We start from the raw sequence: 24,252 nt of genomic DNA, 5'->3' as shown, positions 1-24,252 counted from the left end.
GATCTATCCTCTGAGACAGATCTGAATGTTCTCCATTCTATGAAAAATAGCAAAGGGAATGATGTCCATGATAAAGGTCAAACCAATACCCTCTTACCTTGAGTCACTGAAAAGTGAAGGACAATCAACTGCAGCTAGATCCAAACCTACTGGTTGTAAGATGGCTAAGCTATGTACCAGACCACTAGAGCTTGCTGTTGGTCGGACAGACACTGCAGAGAGAGGAAAATCCTTAAATTATCTAACCGCCATTAGTAATCTTCTCCTAGATAGAGAATCTATTAAGAAGCAAACCTACTGCACCTGGTGTTCCCATGTGGACTCCCATCCAGGTACTAACTTCAGAGATCAGACAGAATCGGGAGCATTCAGAGAATTGAGGCGGTAGGCCCAAATAAATTACCCTTGAATATGAAACAAGGGAACTCTTCTCCAGATTCATTTCCCATCCCTGGGAAAGAAGTTTGGACAAGATCTCTTAAAGGAGAATTTCCTGGAAGGAAGGATGACACCTGAACTATATTGCCTAGAAAAAACACCCCTGCAATAATCCAAGACCTAAAAGTCTGTCTAGAATGAAGGAACTCAGAGACTTTAGAAGGTCCCGAATCAAGGGAACAATAAATCCTTCAGGTCTTATGTTCATTATGAACAGGCCCTCTAGAATTAAAGGAGAAGGATACTACACCTGAGTTATTAGAGGTACTGTAAGTACCTAAATCCCGCTCCCAAACTGGGACTGAACTATCACTCCCAGAGAGGAAAGTCCTTTGAAAGGAAATGCCAGAAGCGTGGATTTGGAAGAAAAATAAAATATTGAATCTGCAACTGCAGAACTAAAAAGCCTTAAGCTGTACCACTAAGCCACAGGTAGGCTTCTCAGCTGACTAAATTTCAGCCACAACGCCCGGCGGGCTAGTACAGCATGTCTAAAAAAGACAAGACATTGCTCTAAATGAACAATAAAACCTCCAGCTTCTTATCCATAGATCTGTGAAGGAGCAGCTATCCTCCATAGGAATCGAGGTTCTCTGAGCCATAGTAGAAAAGCTCCCTTATACTTAGGGCACTGTGCATTTCAATGGAGTCAGTGACAGGAAAATCCTTTAAAGGATGTGAGACAGGAATAATAGTATCCTTAGCTTCTCCTATTTCTGTGAAATATCCAAGGCATGTCTAGAAACACTTCCCTATAGGAAGGAATATCATGAAAAGAGAAAGTTCACAAACTTTCCAAAGGTTGACAGCAACAGATGAATCGATGTCGTCCAAGTAGCCCAAAACTCCTTTAAGTGTACATGAGGTGTGCAAGCATACATCTGAAGAAAACCACTTCAGCATCAGATGAAGGAATTATACTGTCTGAATCTGAGAGTTTATCCACAGAAGCTACAGGTGAATTCTCTTCAACAACTAAGGAGAAAAAAACAACCTGTGAACCCGAATGAGGAGCAGAAACCTTACTATCTGAATCTTTTAAATGTCCTCTTGTGAATTCCCTGAAGAATAGGAAAGGCAGATAAAACCGCAGATACCGCAGAGGTAACTGAGCTGCAAAATCTGCATGCAAATTCACTCCTCCTGGAGAGTTAGAGGAACCGCAGGGCACTGCATGTGACACCATATAGACTTGGGACATTAAGGAGAAACTGTGGCATAGTCTGAACAGTATAATCCTGGGAGTTATAACGCTCAGAGGGTAGCAACCTATCTGTACCAGTTTTTCAGTACAGAAGATTTAATAACCCTTAACTGTACGAGTGTGACATGTACTGTCTCTTTAAGAGAATTAAATTCTTGTTTTACAGATATTTATTCATAAATCCTTAACTTAAGGTTCACCTTATGTACTCTGTCACAATATGAATTTGCTCAGCCTAAAAAAAGTGGTTTAACACTTCAGCAGACACACTACAATATATCTTTCAGGACGGGCTTTAGGCTGTACTGTAGCCGTATGGTCCTTAGGCTGTACTGAGTACAAAGAGGCTACCGGGATTTAAAAGTACTCTATTAAACTGATACCGGCAGCAAAGAACTCCGCTCCGTTCTCAGTTAGAGAACAAGGTGGAGTCACAGAAAACTGCACCCGGCAAGAGTCCAAAATGGCGGTGTTCCGTTCCTAGAGGAAGGAGGAGGCGGGACCATGAATACAGCATGGAGATGAAGTGCAGATGTCTTTACATAGCGCCTCATCCTGCCGCTAGTAGTAAGAACTCATGTCAGACCTAATTACCACCACTGCAGACCCTTTCTCAAAAATTGGTAAAAAGCATAAAGATGCTGCTCTATACAAGAAGCGGAGGCACACCAACTAACTCCATAGGAATTTGTTCTACCTAGAGAAAAAGGCATGCTCTCCTAATAAACACCACAATAACTCTGAGAAGAGAATTAGCATAGGAGTATACACCAAAATTGCCTTAAAAAGAAATAAAAACAGAATTTATGTTTACCTGATAAATTACTTTCTCCAACGGTGTGTCCGGTCCACGGCGTCATCCTTACTTGTGGGATATTCTCTTCCCCAACAGGAAATGGCAAAGAGCCCAGCAAAGCTGGTCACATGATCCCTCCTAGGCTCCGCCTACCCCAGTCATTCGACCGACGTTAAGGAGGAATATTTGCATAGGAGAAACCATATGGTACCGTGGTGACTGTAGTTAAAGAAAATAAAATATCAGACCTGATTAAAAAAAAACCAGGGCGGGCCGTGGACCGGACACACCGTTGGAGAAAGTAATTTATCAGGTAAACATAAATTCTGTTTTCTCCAACATAGGTGTGTCCGGTCCACGGCGTCATCCTTACTTGTGGGAACCAATACCAAAGCTTTAGGACACGGATGAAGGGAGGGAGCAAATCAGGTCACCTAAATGGAAGGCACCACGGCTTGCAAAACCTTTCTCCCAAAAATAGCCTCAGAAGAAGCAAAAGTATCAAACTTGTAAAATTTGGTAAAAGTGTGCAGTGAAGACCAAGTCGCTGCCCTACATATCTGATCAACAGAAGCCTCGTTCTTGAAGGCCCATGTGGAAGCCACAGCCCTAGTGGAATGAGCTGTGATTCTTTCGGGAGGCTGCCGTCCGGCAGTCTCGTAAGCCAATCTGATGATGCTTTTAATCCAAAAAGAGAGAGAGGTAGAAGTTGCTTTTTGACCTCTCCTTTTACCGGAATAAACAACAAACAAGGAAGATGTTTGTCTAAAATCCTTTGTAGCATCTAAATAGAATTTTAGAGCGCGAACAACATCCAAATTGTGCAACAAACGTTCCTTCTTTGAAACTGGTTTCGGACACAGAGAAGGTACGATAATCTCCTGGTTAATGTTTTTGTTAGAAACAACTTTCGGAAGAAAACCAGGTTTAGTACGCAAAACCACCTTATCTGCATGGAACACCAGATAAGGAGGAGAACACTGCAGAGCAGATAATTCTGAAACTCTTCTAGCAGAAGAAATTGCAACCAAAAACAAAACTTTCCAAGATAATAATTTAATATCAACGGAATGCAAGGGTTCAAACGGAACCCCCTGAAGAACTGAAAGAACTAAATTGAGACTCCAAGGAGGAGTCAAAGGTTTGTAAACAGGCTTGATTCTAACCAGAGCCTGAACAAAGGCTTGAATATCTGGCACAGCTGCCAGCTTTTTGTGAAGTAACACCGACAAGGCGGAAATCTGTCCCTTAAGGGAACTTGCAGATAATCCTTTTTCCAATCCTTCTTGAAGGAAGGATAGAATCCTAGGAATCTTAACCTTGTCCCAAGGGAATCCTTTAGATTCACACCAACAGATATATTTTTTCCAAATCTTGTGGTAAATCTTTCTAGTTACAGGCTTTCTGGCCTGAACAAGAGTATCGATAACAGAATCTGAGAATCCTCGCTTCGATAAAATCAAGCGTTCAATCTCCAAGCAGTCAGCTGGAGTGAAACCAGATTCGGATGTTCGAACGGACCCTGAACAAGAAGGTCTCGTCTCAAAGGTAGCTTCCAAGGTGGAGCCGATGACATATTCACCAGATCTGCATACCAAGTCCTGCGTGGCCACGCAGGAGCTATCAAGATCACCGACGCCCTCTCCTGATTGATCCTGGCTACCAGCCTGGGGATGAGAGGAAACGGCGGGAACACATAAGCTAGTTTGAAGGTCCAAGGTGCTACTAGTGCATCCACTAGAGCCGCCTTGGGATCCCTGGATCTGGACCCGTAGCAAGGAACTTTGAAGTTCTGACGAGAGGCCATTAGATCCATGTCTGGAATGCCCCACAGCTGAGTGACTTGGGCAAAGATTTCCGGATGGAGTTCCCACTCCCCCGGATGCAATGTCTGACGACTCAGAAAATCCGCTTCCCAATTTTCCACTCCTGGGATGTGGATAGCAGACAGGTGGCAGGAGTGAGACTCCGCCCATAGAATGATTTTGGTCACTTCTTCCATCGCTAGGGAACTCCTTGTTCCCCCCTGATGGTTGATGTACGCAACAGTCGTCATGTTGTCTGATTGAAACCGTATGAACTTGGTCCTCGCTAGCTGAGGCCAAGCCTTGAGAGCCTTGAATATCGCTCTCAGTTCCAGAATATTTATCGGTAGAAGAGATTCTTCCCGAGACCAAAGACCCTGAGCTTTCAGGGATCCCCAGACCGCGCCCCAGCCCATCAGACTGGCGTCGGTCGTGACAATGACCCACTCTGGTCTGCGGAATGTCATCCCTTGTGACAGGTTGTCCAGGGACAGCCACCAACGGAGTGAGTCTCTGGTCCTCTGATTTACTTGTATCTTTGGAGACAAGTCTGTATAGTCCCCATTCCACTGACTGAGCATGCACAGTTGTAATGGTCTTAGATGAATGCGCGCAAAAGGAACTATGTCCATTGCCGCTACCATCAACCCGATCACTTCCATGCACTGAGCTATGGAAGGAAGAGGAACGGAATGAAGTATCCGACAAGAGTCTAGAAGTTTTGTTTTTCTGGCCTCTGTTAGAAAAATCCTCATTTCTAAGGAGTCTATAATTGTTCCCAAGAAGGGAACCCTTGTTGACGGGGATAGAGAACTCTTTTCCACGTTCACTTTCCAGCCGTGAGATCTGGGAAAGGCCAGGACGATGTCCGTGTGAGCCTTTGCTTGAGGAAGGGACGACGCTTGAATCAGAATGTCGTCCAGGTAAGGTACTACTGCAATGCCCCTTGGTCTTAGCACCGCTAGAAGGGACCCTAGTACCTTTGTGAAAATCCTTGGAGCAGTGGCTAATCCGAAAGGAAGCGCCACGAACTGGTAATGTTTGTCCAGGAATGCGAACCTTAGGAACCGATGATGTTCCTTGTGGATAGGAATATGTAGATACGCATCCTTTAAATCCACCGTGGTCATGAATTGACCTTCCTGGATGGAAGGAAGAATAGTTCGAATGGTTTCCATCTTGAACGATGGAACCTTGAGAAACTTGTTTAAGATCTTGAGATCTAAGATTGGTCTGAACGTTCCCTCTTTTTTGGGAACTATGAACAGATTGGAGTAGAACCCCATCCCTTGTTCTCTTAATGGACCAGGATGAATCACTCCCATTTTTAACAGGTCTTCTACACAATGTAAGAACGCCTGTCTTTTTATGTGGTCTGAAGACAACTGAGACCTGTGGAACCTCCCCCTTGGGGGAAGTCCCTTGAATTCCAGAAGATAACCCTGGGAGACTATTTCTAGCGCCCAAGGATCCAGAACATCTCTTGCCCAAGCCTGAGCGAAGAGAGAGAGTCTGCCCCCCACCAGATCCGGTCCCGGATCGGGGGCCAATATTTCATGCTGTCTTGGTAGCAGTGGCAGGTTTCTTGGCCTGCTTTCCCTTGTTCCAGCCTTGCATTGGTCTCCAAGCTGGCTTGGCTTGAGAAGTATTACCCTCTTGCTTAGAGGACGTAGCACTTTGGGCTGGTCCGTTTTTACGAAAGGGACGAAAATTAGGTCTATTTTTTGCCTTGAAAGGCCGATCCTGAGGAAGGGCGTGGCCCTTACCCCCAGTGATATCGGAGATAATCTCTTTCAAGTCAGGGCCAAACAGCGTTTTCCCCTTGAAAGGAATGTTTAGTAGCTTGTTCTTGGAAGACGCATCAGCCGACCAAGATTTCAACCAAAGCGCTCTGCGCGCCACAATAGCAAACCCAGAATTCTTAGCCGCTAACCTAGCCAATTGCAAAGTGGCGTCTAGGGTGAAAGAATTAGCCAATTTGAGAGCATTGATTCTGTCCATAATCTCCTCATAAGGAGGAGAATCACTATCGAGCGCCTTTATCAGTTCATCAAACCAGAAACATGCGGCTGTAGTGACAGGGACAATGCATGAAATTGGTTGTAGAAGGTAACCCTGCTGAACAAACATCTTTTTAAGCAAACCTTCTAATTTTTTATCCATAGGATCTTTGAAAGCACAACTATCCTCTATGGGTATAGTGGTGCGTTTGTTTAAAGTAGAAACCGCTCCCTCGACCTTGGGGACTGTCTGCCATAAGTCCTTTCTGGGGTCGATCATAGGAAACAATTTTTTAAATATGGGGGGAGGGACGAAAGGAATACCGGGCCTTTCCCATTCTTTATTAACAATGTCCGCCACCCGCTTGGGTATAGGAAAAGCTTCTGGGAGCCCCGGCACCTCTAGGAACTTGTCCATTTTACATAGTTTCTCTGGGATGACCAACTTTTCACAATCATCCAGAGTGGATAATACCTCCTTAAGCAAAATGCGGAGATGTTCCAACTTAAATTTAAATGCAATCACATCAGGTTCAGCCTGTTGAGAAATGTTCCCTGAATCAGTAATTTCTCCCTCAGACAAAACCTCCCTGGCCCCCTCAGATTGGGTTAGGGGCCCTTCAGAGATATTAATATCAGCGTCGTCATGCTCTTCAGTAACTAAAACAGAGCAGCCACGCTTACGCTGACAAGGGTTCATTTTGGCTAAAATGTTTTTGACAGAATTATCCATTACAGCCGTTAATTGTTGCATAGTAAGGAGTATTGGCGCGCTAGATGTACTAGGGGCCTCCTGAGTGGGCAAGACTCGTGTAGACGAAGGAGGGAATGATGCAGTACCATGCTTACTCCCCTCACTTGAGGAATCATCTTGGGCATCATTGTCATTATCACATAAATCACATTTATTTAAATGAATAGGAATTCTGGCTTCCCCACATTCAGAACACAGTCTATCTGGTAGTTCAGACATGTTAAACAGGCATAAACTTGATAAGAAAGTACAAAAAACGTTTTAAAATAAAACCGTTACTGTCACTTTAAATTTTAAACTGAACACACTTTATTACTGCAATTGCGAAAAAACATGAAGGAATTGTTCAAAATTCACCAAATTTTCACCACAGTGTCTTAAAGCCTTAAAAGTATTGCACACCAAATTTGGAAGCTTTAACCCTTAAAATAACGGAACCGGAGCCGTTTTAAAACTTTAACCCCTTTACAGTCCCTGGTATCTGCTTTGCTGAGACCCAACCAAACCCAAAGGGGAATACGATACCAAATGACGCCTTCAGAAAGTCTTTTCTAAGTATCAGAGCTCCTCTCACATGCGACTGCATGCCATGCCTCTCAAAAACAAGTGCGCCACACCGGCGCGAAAATGAGGCTCTGCTTATGCTTTGGGAAAGCCCCTAAGAAATAAGGTGTCTAATACAGTGCCTGCCGATATTATTATATCAAAATACCCAGATAAAATGATTCCTCAAGGCTAAATATGTGTTAATAATGAATCGATTTAGCCCAGAAAAGTCTAAAGTCTTAATAAGCCCTTGTGAAGCCCTTATTTACGATCGTAATAAACATGGCTTACCGGATCCCATAGGGAAAATGACAGCTTCCAGCATTACATCGTCTTGTTAGAATGTGTCATACCTCAAGCAGCAAGAGACTGCACACTGTTCCCCCAACTGAAGTTAATTGCTCTCAACAGTCCTGTGTGGAACAGCCATGGATTTTAGTTACGGTTGCTAAAATCATTTTCCTCATACAAACAGAAATCTTCATCTCTTTTCTGTTTCTGAGTAAATAGTACATACCAGCACTATTTCAAAATAACAAACTCTTGATTGAATAATAAAAACTACAGTTAAACACTAAAAAACTCTAAGCCATCTCCGTGGAGATGTTGCCTGTACAACGGCAAAGAGAATGACTGGGGTAGGCGGAGCCTAGGAGGGATCATGTGACCAGCTTTGCTGGGCTCTTTGCCATTTCCTGTTGGGGAAGAGAATATCCCACAAGTAAGGATGACGCCGTGGACCGGACACACCTATGTTGGAGAAAAGTCAGTTTTCTAAACCCCCAATAGAGAGTTAACTCCTTCATTTGAAGAAGATTAACCTCTAAGTCACATGCCAAAAAAGTGCCTGCTTATTGCCAGAATTATCCATTTAAAGGATTATGTGTCCCATATTTAAGTGCAGATTACCTATATTCGGATCTCACCCCCATCAGTGCCAACCTCCTAGCCCCAGAAGACAAAAAGGCACTTACCTGCACATATAGCCGTCCGGCAGGAGGACTGCTCACCCGGTATGGAAGGAAGCCACTCCTTACAGAGAACTGTAAACAAAAATAAAGATTAGAATAAAACTATTCTGGCTTTCTATACAAGGGCAGCAACATGTTAGAAAGACGCAGTGAGGCCCACCTCACAAGTTCCTAACTGCTTTAAAGCCACCACTGCCCTACTGAAGAGACTAACGTAGAGTACGGCTAGACCCAAACTTGAGAGAAAGTTCAGAGTAACCTCCTCTGGCTTCAAAATAATAAAATCTTGCTAGAAGGGAAATATATCCAATTTCTTCCTACACCAAAAACATCACCTCCTCCATGTACAGAGGCAAAGAGAATGACTGGGGATTATGGGTAAGGGAAGTGATACTTAACAGCTTCACTGTGGTGCTCTTTGCCTCCTCCTGCTGGCCAGGAGTGATATTCCCAACAGTAATTGATTACACATGGACTCACTGTGTCTTAAGAAAGAAAGATAGTTTTGCATTATAGTGGACATGGTACATTAACCTAAAAAAATGCAAGTAATTCCATGCCTCTTTCCCAAATGTATAGTAAACCTGAAAGAAAACTGAGAAACCAGGCAATTGTTTGTATATAGTTACATGAAGAGTGTGGGTCCCATGATTTGTTAAACTCTGCTTTAAAAGTACATTAAAAGGGAAACACAATATTACAGTAAACTAGAAAAACATAAATTTATTCTTACATTATAAATTCCTTTCTTTCTTGGTGGTGAAAGTCCATGATTTATTACTGTTGGGAATTCATCACCTTGACACCAAGAGGAGGCAAATACACCCTACACAAACAGCTTCAATATCTCTCCTACTGCCCTGACCCTCCCATTATTACTTATAGCCAAATATAGGAGGAAGAAGAAAAAAAGAAATAAAGATGATAGGGTAAAGGAGGTGCAAACTAGAACTGCCGCCACTAAGAAAATTGGGAGGGTTTGTGGACTCTTACCACCAATATTTTTTTTTTTTTTTATCAGTTGAGAATAAATTATGTTTTCTTTCTTATGGTGGTGAGAGTCCCAGATTCATTACTGTTGGGAACTAAATACCAAAGCTGTGGAGTCCACAAAAAGACTAGGAACCTACCTTCCAAAAGTTAAATCAACAGAAGTGGCCTTTTGACTCTTAAGTTTAACTGAAAACAAAACCAGGCTTGAAGACTGATGAAAGTCCTTAGTCGTCTGTAAATAAAATTTAAAGGCCCTTACGACATCTAAATTGTGCAACAATCTGTCCATAGAAGATTTTGAATTAGGACCAAATTCCCTGGTAATAAAAGAAACCACCTTAGTAAAAAAAAACAGAGATTTGTCCTGATGAAACATCAGGTACGGAGGATCGCAAGAGAGAGCTGACAGTACAGATACTCTCCTAGCCGAAGAAATAGCTCTCAAAAATAAAACCTTCCAAGATAGAAGATGAATATCCAATGTATGCATAGGTTCAAAAGGAGGAGATTGCAATAATCTTAGAACCGAATTCAAGCTCGATGGAGGAGAGATAGGTTTAATAAAAAGTCTAATCCTCACCAAAGCCTGAATAAATGCCTGGATAGCTGGAAGATTTCTGTGCAATAAAACAGAAAGTGCTGAAATGTGACCCTTTAGAGTGCTGGCCGATAGATCCTTTTCAAGGCCATACTGAAGAAATTGCAAGATTTGAGGAATCCAAACCGAATGCCATTAATATCCTTGATCTGAATACCAAGAAAAATACACACTCCACAGCTTGTGGTAAATTTTTCTGGAAACAGTTTTACGAGTCTGAATAAAGGTCTCTATTATAGAGTTAAAAAAAACAATCTCCAAGCGGTCAAACAGAGATTGAAGAGTTTGATAAAAGAACGGACCTTGAGACAGTAGATCTAGACATTGAGGAAGACGCCATGGAGGTGAGCAGGACATCTGGATCAGATCGCATACAACGTCCTGCGGGGCCAAACAGGATCTATTAGGATTGCAGAAATTTGTTCCTGCTTGATCCGAACAGTCAACCTCTGTAGAAGCACAATTGGTGGGAAGAGATAAACTAGATGATAAGACCAAGGGACGGCTAGAGCATCTATTAATTCCGACCTGAAGATCTCTTGGCCTTGACCAATATCTGGGAAGTTTGTAGTTCAGATCAGACACCATGAAGTCGATCTCTGGCAGACCCCAGAGCTGCACCAAAATCCTCTGATGGAGGACCATTCCCCTTATTGTAGAGTCTGTTGACTCCTATAATCCGCCTCCAAGTTGTTGACCCCAGGAATGTGAATTGCTGAGATGAAGCACTGATGAACCTCTGCCCAACTCAGAATATGAGAAGCCTCTTTCATTGCCAAGGTACTGTGGGTACCACCCTGATGATTAATATAGGCTACCGCAGTGAGGTTGTCTGGCTGAAAGCGAATGAAAGGAACCAATTTGAGAACAGGCCAAGCCTGAAGCGCTCTGAAAATCGTAGAGTTCCAAGACATTTATCGAAAGCCTCGTATCCTGATGCGAAGATCCCAGACCGCCCCCCCAACCTGACAAGCTGGCGTCTGTTGTGATTATTTCACATAAAAGATGTAGGAACCCCATTTTCTAAGTCTCTGGAGTGGGGGATATCCACCAAGACAGACATTGTCTGACTAATGTGTCTAAATGAATTAGATGAGACAGGTTGGTGTGATCTCCATTCCAATGCAATAGCATGTATAGTTGTAGTGGTCTCAGATGAAACCTTGTGAAAAGAATAACATCTGATGCTGCCATCATCAGATCCCATTACTTCTTTACACAGTTACGGGAACCTGAGATAGGGATTGAATATTTCTTCAAGCAGATTGTAGTTTGAGCTTGCGCTGGACTGTCAAGAACAGCCTCATGGAGACCGATTCGATGATTACCCCCAGAAAGGACGCTCTTGTAAGAGGAGTGAGCAAACTCTTAGCCACATTTACTTTCCAGTCATGACTGAGAAGAATCCAAAGTCGTTTCTCTGTATGGGATGTCGATAAAAGTAAAGAAGGAGCTTGAACCAAGATATTGTTCAAGTAAGGAGCCTTGTGAAAAGGAATGTGCAAGTAAGCACCCTTTAAGTTTACAGTTCTCAAAAACTGACCTTGGAACATTCGATCTGATAGATTTCCATTTTGAAAGAAGGAACGCTTAGGGTTTTGTTAAGGTCTTCAGATCCAGAATGGGTCTGAACGTTCCCTCCTTCTTTGGAACAAATAATAAGTTGGAATAGAAACCTTTCCCTTGTTCTGAAATAGGAACCTGAACAATTACTCCCATATCCCCCCGATCTTGTGCACACAGGAATGCTGCTCGTATTTCTAGTCTCTGAGACAGAATAAACCTCTCCTAATGAGGCCTCGACCCAAAAATCTTGTACCCCTGAGAAATGATTTCCAGTACCCAGGGGTCCTAAACAGACTGATACCAGGCCTTCTGAAAAAGGCTTGGCCTGCACCCTACCACCACAGAGTCTGGGTCGGGGACCGCACCCTCATGCAGATTTTGTATTGGTGGGAGATTTCTTGTTTTGCTTGGACTCATTCCAGGCTGGTTAGGTTTCCAGGTTGAGGAATCTGGTTTTTGAGAGGAGGAAGACTTTGGATTCCTGGATTGGTGAAAAGGAGCGAAATCAGTTGCCAGATTTACCCTTAGATCTAGATGTTTTATCCAGGGGTAAAAAAAAAAGAAGCTACCTGACCACGCGTAACCATGGAAATAATAGAATTAATCCCGGGACCAAACAAGTTGGTGTCAACTGCAAGTATTAAATGCGTCCCTGAATATCTTTTAAGAGTGATTCTTCCAAAACCAGTCCTGATAAAGAATCCCACCAAAGAGATGATGCACCTGTAACAGAAGCAATACCCACCACTGGTGGAAACAAACCCCCCTGCAGGAAAGCTATCCAGAGGAAACCCTCCAGCTTCCTATTCATAGGTTCCCTACAGGAAGTGCTATCTCCCAGAGGGATTGTGGTTTGACTGGCTAAAAGTAGAAATAGCTCCACCCCCTAGGAAAGGTTTCCTGAAGTTCCATGTGAGACTCTGGAAAAGTCTCTAAATCTACCTCCTAACCGGGACAGTTCTAGTCTGCTCCACTGAGTAACAAAGATACAAAAGCAAAAGAAAGCAAATACTTACACCCTTACTAAAAGGGTGTAGTGCCCAAAGTATATAATATAGTGCTAAAATGTTTTGAAAAGCTGCACAATATCACTTGTAAGACCTTATAAAATAAAAGCTACAGAAAATTATGAGACACAAACAGATAGTAGGAATAACAGGCTATCTAAACAGATATTATCAATCTTTGAGAAGCCCAGTACAATAGTATCAAGCAAAATACTAAAGTAATAAAGGTAGCCCCAAAAATTATTATGACCTGAGAAGGCAACAATGGCGTGTCACAAAGGGATATTAACCCTAATTTTTTTCTTTCACGATTCAGATAGAGCATGCAATTTTAAGCAACTTTCTAATTTACTCCTATTTACCCCCTGTTCTTGGTAAAGGGATCTTACCCCCTCCTATGAGATCGCACAGCAGAGCTCAGTGTGACTGACTTGGAAGATAGCAGCCATTGGAGTGCAGGACTGCGCTGAGGAAGATAGTGTACTGACTACAAATAGAGCGGGAATTGCTTTAACGCCTCCGTTCCGGAGGCAAATTAGTCCCACATTGTGTACAAATCTACACTCAGCTGCACGCAACTATCTCTACCCAGGAACTGTGTAAGTGCTCCCCTGTAGTCCCAGAGACTTGCAGATGATCCATGTGGTATCTACAACCAAATTAAAGCACAGCCGACAAAAATTTTACTTAAGGGGGGCAATGCTCTAAAAAGGGCAATAAACAGTTCACCCTCTGAATAAAACAGTACAAATTAGTGCACCTCACAAATATACATTACATAATTAATAGAGTAACATCCCCATGAATGAACACTATTATATAGCAACCTGACTGCTGTGGCTGCATAACTAAGTCTGACACAGGCTTGTGTGAGGTGAGCTATAAGTACACTGCTCAGTGTGCTTGCTGATAGTCTGAGGGTTGTGAGAGGATATAGGTACATATCCAGTAGCTGCCCATTCCTCTGATCTTACCCTAATCCCAGCCTGAAGATCCAGGAGATCGCCCATGCACAACTGTAATTTACAGTAGAGCATATACTGCGGGATTACATCTTCATGGCCCAACAGGAGGAGGCTAAAGAAACTGTCCCAGCGACTCCCGTGGCAGGCTTGTAAACACAGATCCTGAGAGGAGGTTTACATTGTACAGCCAGTACTCTACTAAGTCCCTCTCTTCTAGGAACTATCCATTGAGGGAAAATTTGAGATTAATATCTCTGCGATTCTTGAATAAAACCCTGAGCACCTCTATCTTTGTCTAATCCTAGACTAGGCAAAGAAAATACTGGGAGGGTCAGGGAAGTAGGAGACATTAAATATCTTGGTGTAGGTTGTATTTGCCTCCTCCTGGTGGCTAGGTGATGAATTCCTAATAGTAATGAATAGTGGACTCTCACCACCATAAAAAAGAAAAAAGACCATATAAAAAACATAAATTATGCTTGCCTGATAATTTAATTTCCATCGAGGGGAGGAGAGTCCACGGCTTCATTCATTACTATTGGGAATTAAGAACCTTTCCACCAGAAGGAGGCAAAGACACCCCAGCCAAAGGCTTAAATACCTCCCCCCAATTTTCGAGGGAACCAGGAACAGTAGGAGAAATATCAGGGTATAAAAGGTGCCAGAAGTTGATTAAATTTAGGTCAGCCACACAGAGATACGGGCAGGAGCCGTGTACTCTCCTCCCTTCGATGGAAATGAAATTATGAGGTAAGCATAATTTATGTTTTCCATCTAAAGGGGAGGAGAGTCCACGGAGTCATTCATTACTATTGGAAATATATACCCAAGCTCTAGAGGTGTCAGAGTTTTTCCCCTGTTGTGTTTGCCATGAGCTGCTGGCAGCCATTTTACTCACCTCTCTTCCTGACTATGGTGCATTGTGGGGGATGCTGCTCATTTCCTGCACTTCCTTTTATGGCCAGACTGGTGTGCATCATCCATGTGAGACAGGATGCAGTCTCAGAATTGTGATGTCATCACTTATTATTTAAAGGGCCTCTGTTCAGTATGCTTTGCCCTTGCGTTGTCTCAGACCTGTTTGTGAGAGTTCCTGTGTATTACCTGGCTGCCTGACGTCCTTCCTGGTTCCTGATCCCTGGCTTGTTCCTGACTCTGCTGTCTTCCTTGTTCCTGATTCCGACTCGTCTGACTATTCGCTTTGGCTCCTGACTCGGTTTGTCTGACTACCAGCTCTGGTTTTGACTCCTGACTTGTTATTTGACTTGTGGACTTTTTATTTTTTGCTATTAATAAAGGTGTGATTATTTTTGCACTTCTCGTCTCAGTCTGATTCCTGGCGCCCTGACAAGAGGACACTGAATTAAACCGGGAGGGTAAAAGGCGGACCCTAATCTGAGGGCACCACAGCCTGCAAAACCTCTTCCCCGAAAACAGCTTCCACAGAAGAAAAAACGTCAAATTTGTAAAACTTTGTAGAAGTGTGTAAGGAGGACCAGGTAGCCGCCTTACAAATTTGCTCCATACAGGCCTCATTCTTGAAGGCCCAAGATGAAGCCACAGACCTAGTTGAATGAGCCGTGAACCTCTGAGGAGGCTTATGTCCCGCTGTCTCATAAGCCAAGCGAATCAAGCTCCTCAACCAAAAGGACAAGGAAGTAGCAGAGGCCCTTTGCCCCTTGCGCTTCCCAGAATATACCACAAAAAGAGATGTAGACTGTCTGAAATCCTTTGTAGCCTGAAAATAGAACTTCAAGGCACGAACCACATCCAAGTTATGAAGTAACCTCTCCTTTGAAGAAAAAGGGTTAGGACACAAGGAAGGAACCACTAATTCCTGATTGATGTTACGGTTAGACACCACCTTGGGGAGAAACCCCAACCCAGTGCGAAGTACAGCCTTATCCGCATGAAACACCAGATAAGGAGGATCACATTGCAAGGCAGCTAGCTCAGATACCTTCCAGGACAGAATCTTAATGTCAATGGAATGCATAGGCTCAAAAGGAACCCTAAGGACCAAGTTTAAGCTCCAAGGCGGAGCTGACTGTCTAAAGACAGGCCTGATTCTAGACAGGGCCTGAACAAAAGATTGGATGTCAGGGAGCTCAGTGAGTCTCCTATGCAACAAAACTGATAAAGCTGAAATCTGTCCCTTTAGGGAACTAGCGGCAAGACCCTTCTCCAAACCATCCTGGAGAAAGGCCAGAATCCTGGATACCTTCACCTTATGCCAAGGATATCCATGCTTCTCACACCAGGACAAGTAAGTCCTCCACACCTTATGGTGACTGGCTTCCTTGTCTGAATTAGAGTATCAATCACACTTTCAGAAAAGCCTCTCTTGGCTAAGACTAGGCGTTCAATCTCCACGCAGTCAGCTTCAGAAAATCTAGATTTCAATGTTGAAAAGGACCCTGTGACAGCAGATCCCTGCGATAGGGTAACCTCTGCGGTGGAGAGGATGACATCCCCACCAGATCCGCAAACCACATCCTCTGCGGCCACGAAGGAGCAATCAGAATGTCCGAGGCCCGCTCCTGTTTGATGCGTGCCACTACTCGAGGTAGAAGTGGAAGCAGTTGAAAAATGTAAGTTAGGCTGAATCCCCAAGGAACCACTAGGGCATCTATCAGCTCTGCCTGGAGATCCCTGGACCTCGACCTGTATCGAGGTAGCTTGTAATTGAGTCTGGACGCAATGAGATCTATCTCCGGCGTTCCCCATTTGTGACAAATCTCCGCAAACACCTCGGGTTGAAGAGACCTTTCCCCGGGATGGAAGGATTGATTGCTGAGAAAGTCCACTTCCCAGTTGTCCACACCTGGTATGTGAATCGCTGAGAGCGAGCAGTCGTGGGACTCTGCCCATTCCAGAATCCGAGACACCCCCCTTGATGGTTGATGTAAGCCACCGAGGAAATGTTGTCGGTCTGAAATCTGATGAAATGGACTAAACCCAGAGAAGGCCACGCCTTCAGAGCATTGTAAATTGCTCGTAGTTCTAGGATGTTGATCGGAAGGAGAGACTCCTCCCTGGACCACCTTCCTTGAGCCATCTTGGCATCCCAAACAGCTCCCCATCCCGACAGACTGGCGTCCGTGGTCACTATCACCCAGGACTGTCTCAAGACGAATGTCCCCACTGACAGTTGCTCCGGATGGGTCCACCAATAGAGGGAGTTCCGAGTCCGAGCATCCATGGATATCAGCTATGAAAGATCTGAATGATCACCTTTCAACTGTCTCAACATGTACAATTGAAGAGGTCTGAGATGGAACCTGGCGAATGGGATGACATCTATGCTTGGCACCATGAGACCTATCATCTCCATACATTGAGCCCACGACAGGCTTGTGGGTGACTGAAGGGCAAGACAGGTGGACGCAAGCTTCCTGCGCCGCCAATCCGTGAGAAATATCTTCATGGACATAGAGTCTATTATCGTGCCCAGGGAACAGGGAACTCTTTCCTGAGTTGATCTTATAACCATGAGATCGAAGAAGCAAGAGAAGAGCCCTCGAATGATCATCTGCGAGGCTGAACGACGAACAACGGCACCTGAACTAAGTTGTCGTCCAGATAAGGCGCTACTGCAATGCCCCTGGATCTGGCCACAGCCAGCAGCGCCCCCAGAACCTTCGTGAAGACTCTCAGGGCCGTCGCTAGACCAAAAGGAAGGGCCACAAACTGGAAGTGTTGGTCCAGAAATGCAAATCTTAGGAACCGGAAGTGGTTCCTGTGGATTGGCACATGAAGGTAAGCGTCCTTCAAGTCTATAGTCGTTATGCACTGTCCCTCTTGAATTAGGGGCAGAATAGATCTGATCTTTCCATTTTAAACGATGGAACATTTAGATACTTGTTTAAACACTTTAGGTCCAGAATCGGGCGGAATGTGCCCTCCTTCTTTGGAACCACAAAAAGATTGGAATAGTACCCTAGACCCCTTTCTGCTGGGGGTACTGGTACGATAACCCAGAGGAGAGAGGCGAGATCTCTTACACATTATAGAAAGGCCTCTCTCTTCTCTGGTCTTGAAGACAGGTTTGACAGGAGGAATCTGCCTTCGGTCGGATGGGATCTGAACTCTATCCTGTAACCCTGAAAGACAACTTCTAGAACCCAAGGGTCCTGAACGTTCTGCAACCAAACTTCTGAGAATTGAGATAATCTGCCCCCTACGTGATCCTGAGACCGGTCGGGGGCCGCCCCTTCATGCCGATTTAGTCTCGGCGGGATCCTTGCTCTGCTTAGACTTCTTCCAAGAGTGTGCCGGTTTCCAAGATCCCTTGGACTGGTCCGTTTTTGCGGCGGGTTGCTGGCGCTGGGCCTTGTCCGCACGAAAGGGACGAAAAGTAGATCCCTTAGGCTTAGCCTTCTTATCCTGCGGCAGGAAAGCTCCCTTGCCTCCTGTAACCGTGGATATGATCGAATCCAATCCTGGACCAAATGGGATCTTCCCTTGAAAAGGCAGGGACAACAGCCTCGAGTTGGAGGTCATGTCCGCAGACCAAGATTTTAGCCACAGAGCCCTGCGCGCTAAAACTGAAAAACCTGATACCTTAGCATTCAGGCGAATAATTTGCATATTGGCATCGCAGATCAAAGAATTGGCAACCTTCAGCGCCTTAATCTTCTCCTGTATCTTGTCGATGGATGTCTCCCCTTCGACCATGTTGCACAGGGATTCCCACCAATATGTTGCAGCACCAGCGGCCGCTGCAGGCTGAAAAACAAACCCTGTGTGCTGAAACATCCTTCTCAACATGTTTTCCAGCTTTTTATCCATGTGCTCCTTAAACGACGAACTATCGTCTAGGGGAATAGTCGTCCGCTTCGCGAGCGTAGAGATAGCATCCACCTTGGGAATGGTCCCCCACAGCTCAAGCTAAGAGTCCGGAAGGGGAAACAGATTTTTAAAAGAAGAAGGGGAAAAAGGTGACCCTAATCGCTCCCATTCATTCTTAATAATATTTGCCATCTTAACGGGGACCGGGACAGTCTGAGGCACCACCCTGTCCTCGTACACCTTGTCAAGTTTAGGAATTGCAGGTTCCTCCGGGATCTTAGGTTCCGGAACCTCCAGAGTAGCAAGTACCTGTCGCAGCAGAAAACGCAAAATTTTCCATCCTAAACCTATAATCAGGCTCTCCGGCAGCAGGAGGCTTAGATGACATGGACTCCGACCCAGAATGTGCCTCCTCCTCTTATAGAGCCTCTGGATCTGCCATCGGCGAGGACAAACCCTTGGTCAAGCCTCCATGATACACCCTATGCTTGCGATTAGCAGAACGTGGTAAGGCATGGATCACCTTAGAAACCGCTGATTCCAGTTGGGCCGCAAAGTCTGACGGCCAACGAATCTCTCCCAAAGAAGTAACAGTTGGACCCTGGGGCGCTGCATGTGCAATAGGACTTGAATGCAGGGAACGCACCTCACGGGACGAAGAACCCTCAGAGATGGAAGGCTCAGTAGTACTAGACATCCGTTTACATTTAGATGTCGAAACTTTATCAAGGCATGTGGAACATAGTTGAGCAGGCTGATCTAACAGAACCTCCTCACAATAAACACAGGAATGAGACTTTAAGGAGGGAGAACCCTCTAATGCGCCAGAGTCCTCCATCGCTTGCGTTTATGGGAAGACTAAAAGGCACCTTATACCACCAATGGCCGGGGCACTCACCACCTCCTAGGACCCGGACTACAGAAACCGCTATGTCTCCTGCACCACAGATCCACAGAGAAGGACACACCCTGTCACATGGAATGCCTGGCAGGACAGCCCCTGCATTAGGGAAAACGCGCCAAAAATGGCCGCGCAGGATTCCCGCAAGCCACCTAAAAGTTCCACACATTGCCAGAGTCTCATCTCGCACATAACGCAGCAATGACACAATATTTATGTATAAACTCCCCTGTTCAATAATCCCCCTTCCAGGAATATTAACCCTTGATTCTGTAAAGATAAAAAGGTGCCACACTGTGACCCTGACTTCTATGTTATCATCATTATCGTCATCAATAAAAAATTAAACGATCTTACCAGAATCTACGCCGTGGAACAGGAACACAGCCTTTCAAGTGTGACGAATAGTAGCATCGCATCCGCCATGGACTTGAGAGAAGAAAGCAGGCAGTGCAGCGAAGTTCGACAACGCTGATTGCTTGAGGAGCTGTTAAGTCGGGATGGTTTTGCAGAAAGAAACTTCCTGCATCTCCGGACTCTAACTTTTGCCCAGGCCCTCACTGAGAGACTGACAGGACTACTTAAAACTCCAGTCCCACTGCGAAAGAGTACTACCCTCCATAAGAGACTACTCCGAAACTCCGGCACTCCTCTGCCATCCTCATGTGACGAAAGGCAAAGAATGACTAGGGGATGAGGAAAGTGGGGGAGGTATTTAAGCCTTGGCTGGGGTGTCTCTTTGCCTCCTCCTGGTGGCCAGGTTCTTAATTCCCAATAGTAATGAATGAAGCCGTGGACTCTCCTCCCCTTTAGATGGAAATTAAAACATAAGACAATCTGTTCCTGTTCTCAACATTCTTTTTAAACTTATTAAAACCTCTTTGAATATGATGGAAGCAAAAAGGCAATATAATCCATTTTTCTCTTTGTTTAGTCGAAAACAAGATGTATTCCCACCTTTATTCTCCTGATTAAACCAGTTTGTTTGTTGTTTGAGTTAAAAGAAAACCTGCATACACCTTTAAAATATTTATGGATAAGCAATGTCGTAAATAGGCACTACATTACTACTAGGAACAAAATGATTCAGAAACATCTTGTGTTTACTCAGATAAGGAACAAAAAAAAATCTGCTTGACTTTCATTAGGATTATAATCATGAGCAATAAAACAGGGGAGTCCTTCTTATGACCTATAACTGCAAACAATTACATGCATTCTAATGCCAAAGTTACAGACAAACCTGCAACTGAACCTGTTTGTGTATACTCTACCTTCTCATGTTTTCTCAGAAGCTCATGACGTTGTAAGAAATATTGGTCTTTGAGCTGCTGTTTCATTAGCTGGTGTCTCTCCTGTAGGTGGCGCTCTTCTAGTTCCCAAATAACAGCCTCCTTGTCTGTGAGATAATAAACAAATGATCAAATAATGTAATTCAAAGAAAAGATTAGCATGAGAATAATATTCAGAAGCATTTTTAAACTGTATATTTAAATATTGAAAAAAAATAAGTGTGAAGTTTTAGGCTCCAAACAGTAATGGTTGCCACCATGTTATAAATTAGGCTTCACTAGGTTTAAAATCGCGTTTTCCTCATTTAATAATCTCTTTATCGCTTAGTAAGGGATATATACTATCAGCTGATAAAAGTAACAAATAATAGTGTTTAGTGTCCTTTTAAAGACAGGAAGCGTACAAACTAGGAGGAAAAAACAATAGACGGTGGCAAAAGATTTAAAATGAATTACTGTTAAAAGAACAAGCTCAAAAACAAGTTTAATATAAAGGAACATGGGACTATGTTAAAGATCTTAAAGGGGCATTGAACCCAAATGTTTTCTTTCATGATTCAGATAGAGCATGCAATTTTTTTTTTTTTTAACTTTTATTTATAATCCAAGACATTATCCATGAACCAATGTAAACAAAATTTGAACACATAATCATAATCAAAAGAAAACATAATTTATGCTTACCTGATAAATTCCTTTCTCCTGTAGTGTGATCAGTCCACGGGTCATCATTACTTCTGGGATATTAACTCCTCCCCAACAGGAAGTGCAAGAGGATCACCCAAGCAGAGCTGCTATATAGCTCCTCCCCTCTACGTCACACCCAGTCATTCGACCAAGAACCAACGAGAAAGGAGAAGCTAAAGGGTGCAGTGGTGACTGGAGTATAATTTAAAAATTTAGACCTGCCATAAAAAACAGGGCGGGCCGTGGACTGATCACACTACAGGAGAAAGGAATTTATCAGGTAAGCATAAATTATGTTTTCTCCTGTTAAGTGTGATCAGTCCACGGGTCATCATTACTTCTGGGATACCAATACCAAAGCAAAAGTACACGGATGACGGGAGGGACAGGCAGGATCTTTATACAGAAGGAACCACTGCCTGAAGAACCTTTCTCCCAAAAATAGCCTCCGAAGAAGCAAAAGTGTCAAATTTGTAAAATTTGGAAATAGTATGAAGTGAAGACCAAGTTGCAGCCTTGCAAATCTGTTCAACAGAGGCCTCATTCTTAAAGGCCCAAGTGGAAGCCACGGCTCTAGTGGAATGAGCTGTAATTCTTTCAGGAGGCTGCTGTCCAGCAGTCTCATAGGCTAACCGTATTATGCTACGAAGCCAAAAAGAGAGAGAGGTAGCAGAAGCTTTTTGACCTCTCCTCTGACCAGAATAAACGACAAACAGGGAAGACGTTTGTCGAAAGTCTTTAGTTGCCTGTAAATAGAATTTTAGGGCACGAACTACATCCAGATTGTGCAGAAGACGTTCCTTCTTTGAAGAAGGGTTTGGACACAATGATGGAACAACAATCTCTTGATTGATATTCCTGTTAGTGACTACCTTAGGTAAGAACCCAGGTTTAGTACGCAGAACTACCTTATCCGAGTGAAAAATCAGATAAGGAGAATCACAATGTAAGGCTGATAACTCAGAGACTCTACGAGCCGAGGAAATAGCCATTAAGAACAGAACTTTCCAAGATAACAATTTTATATCAATGGAATGAAGGGGTTCAAACGGAACACCCTGTAAAACGTTAAGAACTAGGTTTAAACTCCATGGCGGAGCAACAGTTTTAAACACAGGCTTAATCCTGGCCAAAGCCTGGCAAAAAGCCTGAACGTCTGGAACTTCTGACAGACGTTTGTGTAAAAGAATGGACAGAGCTGAGATCTGTCCCTTTAAGGAACTGGCGGACAAACCCTTTTCTAAACCTTCTTGTAGAAAAGACAGTATCCTAGGAATCCTAACCTTACTCCAAGAGTAACCTTTGGATTCGCACCAATATAGGTATTTACGCCATATTTTATGGTAAATCTTTCTGGTAACAGGCAATCACCACAGTCCTCTCACACATCCTATCTATTAGTTGGGTGCAAGAGAATGACTGGGTGTGACGTAGAGGGGAGGAGCTATATAGCAGCTCTGCTTGGGTGATCCTCTTGCACTTCCTGTTGGGGAGGAGTTAATATCCCAGAAGTAATGATGACCCGTGGACTGATCACACTTAACAGGAGAAATTATACATATGTTCATTCACATAATACTATATTTAATTATGCATACTAGTATATTTTAACTAATCAGCGTATTAGTATAACATAATCAATCTACTCAATAACATTTCTTGGAGTTTTTAGATTTTTTCAACCTTCCCTGAACCCTCCCCTCCCTCCCCCCCCATGCGGAGAGGCAGTCTACCTAAGCCACAATCTCAAGAGGAAGGTAAGAGGGGGAAAAAAAAAACAAAAAAAAAAACACCCAACTCGACCACTACCTCTTCCTTAAGCTTACCAATTCCCTAGTAAAACAATTTCTGTATTCCTGAAGGGAAAGATTATATGATTAATTTCTGCCACAGGGAATATCCTTAAAAAGACTGCCCATTTATCAAAAAATCTTTTAATGTCCTGATCGTTGTTTAGGTCCGCATCTCTCTGCTCTAAAATACATTGCTTTTTTATGCTGTTTTTAATCTCAGGGATGCTTGGAATTACAGGACTTTTCCACTTTTTACAAATTAAATATCTAGTAGCGAGAATTGTTGATATTATTATTCCTTCGTTATTTTGTCTACCAGATTCTTTCCTAAGACAAAATATTATCTGATATAATGTTAATGTAAGACCTGTTATCTTTAGCACATTTTTCAGCCAGTATTCGACCTTAGCCCATAGATTTTTAATCTTTGGGCAATACCAGAACATATGTGCTAAATCAGCTGCCTGGAGCGAGCATTTAGGACATTTATTAAACCCTCTATTGGTACATTTGAAGCCTCTCCTAGGGGTAAAGTATGCCCCATGCAAAAGCTTTACGTGCGCCTCTCTCCAGGTTGCAGATAGTGTTACTTGGGCAATTTTCTTGATTGATAACTGAATAGTTTTCCTTTCAATATTATTCTGAGGAATTAATATATCCCAATAAACAACCATGTTTGCCAGTATTGAAGCCCCTTTATTTGTACTCAGAAGATGATAACACGGCGCAATCGACATATGACCATTTCTTGTTAGAACCAACCAATTCTCCAATGTACCCAATCCCCAGTCCCAGCCCTCTCTCCTGACCAAATCCTGGACAAAGTGTCTCAGTTGCAAATATGCAAAGAAGTCCTTATTGGACAGATCAAAGTCCATTTTTAATTTCTGAAATGTTTTTATACATTTCCCTTCTTGGTCTATAATTTGAATTACCTTTGTTAATCCAGCAGTGTGCCGTTTTCTAAATACCTCCGAATACAGACCAGCTTGAAATATGGGGTTACCTATTATAGGCAAAAGATAAGAGATTTTATTATTGATAGTTAAAAACGATGCTATTTTATGCCAGGCTTTGAGTGGGTTAAAAATGGTTTTAAATTTTTTGATTTCTGCTGGAATGTCTTTAAGTTCTAGATGTGTTAA

General features: G+C 43.4%; 1 protein-coding gene across 1 annotated transcript in view; it reads right to left on the bottom strand.

Moving 5' to 3' along the window:
• STK10 (serine/threonine kinase 10) overlaps positions 1 to 24,252 on the bottom strand; it is a 493,300-nt gene that overhangs the window by 36,908 nt on the left and 432,140 nt on the right. Inside the window, exon 15 of the mRNA XM_053717126.1 lies at positions 20,610 to 20,734. Within this exon, the coding sequence (XP_053573101.1) occupies positions 20,610 to 20,734 (125 nt within the window). The remainder of the gene's footprint in view (positions 1 to 20,609; positions 20,735 to 24,252) is intronic.

The sequence above is a fragment of the Bombina bombina genome, chromosome 6 (genome assembly GCF_027579735.1).
Source record: "Bombina bombina isolate aBomBom1 chromosome 6, aBomBom1.pri, whole genome shotgun sequence".
Classification (NCBI taxonomy): domain Eukaryota; kingdom Metazoa; phylum Chordata; class Amphibia; order Anura; family Bombinatoridae; genus Bombina; species Bombina bombina.
Note: the sequence above shows the minus strand (reverse complement) of the source record. Positions and strands in the feature narration are given on the sequence as shown.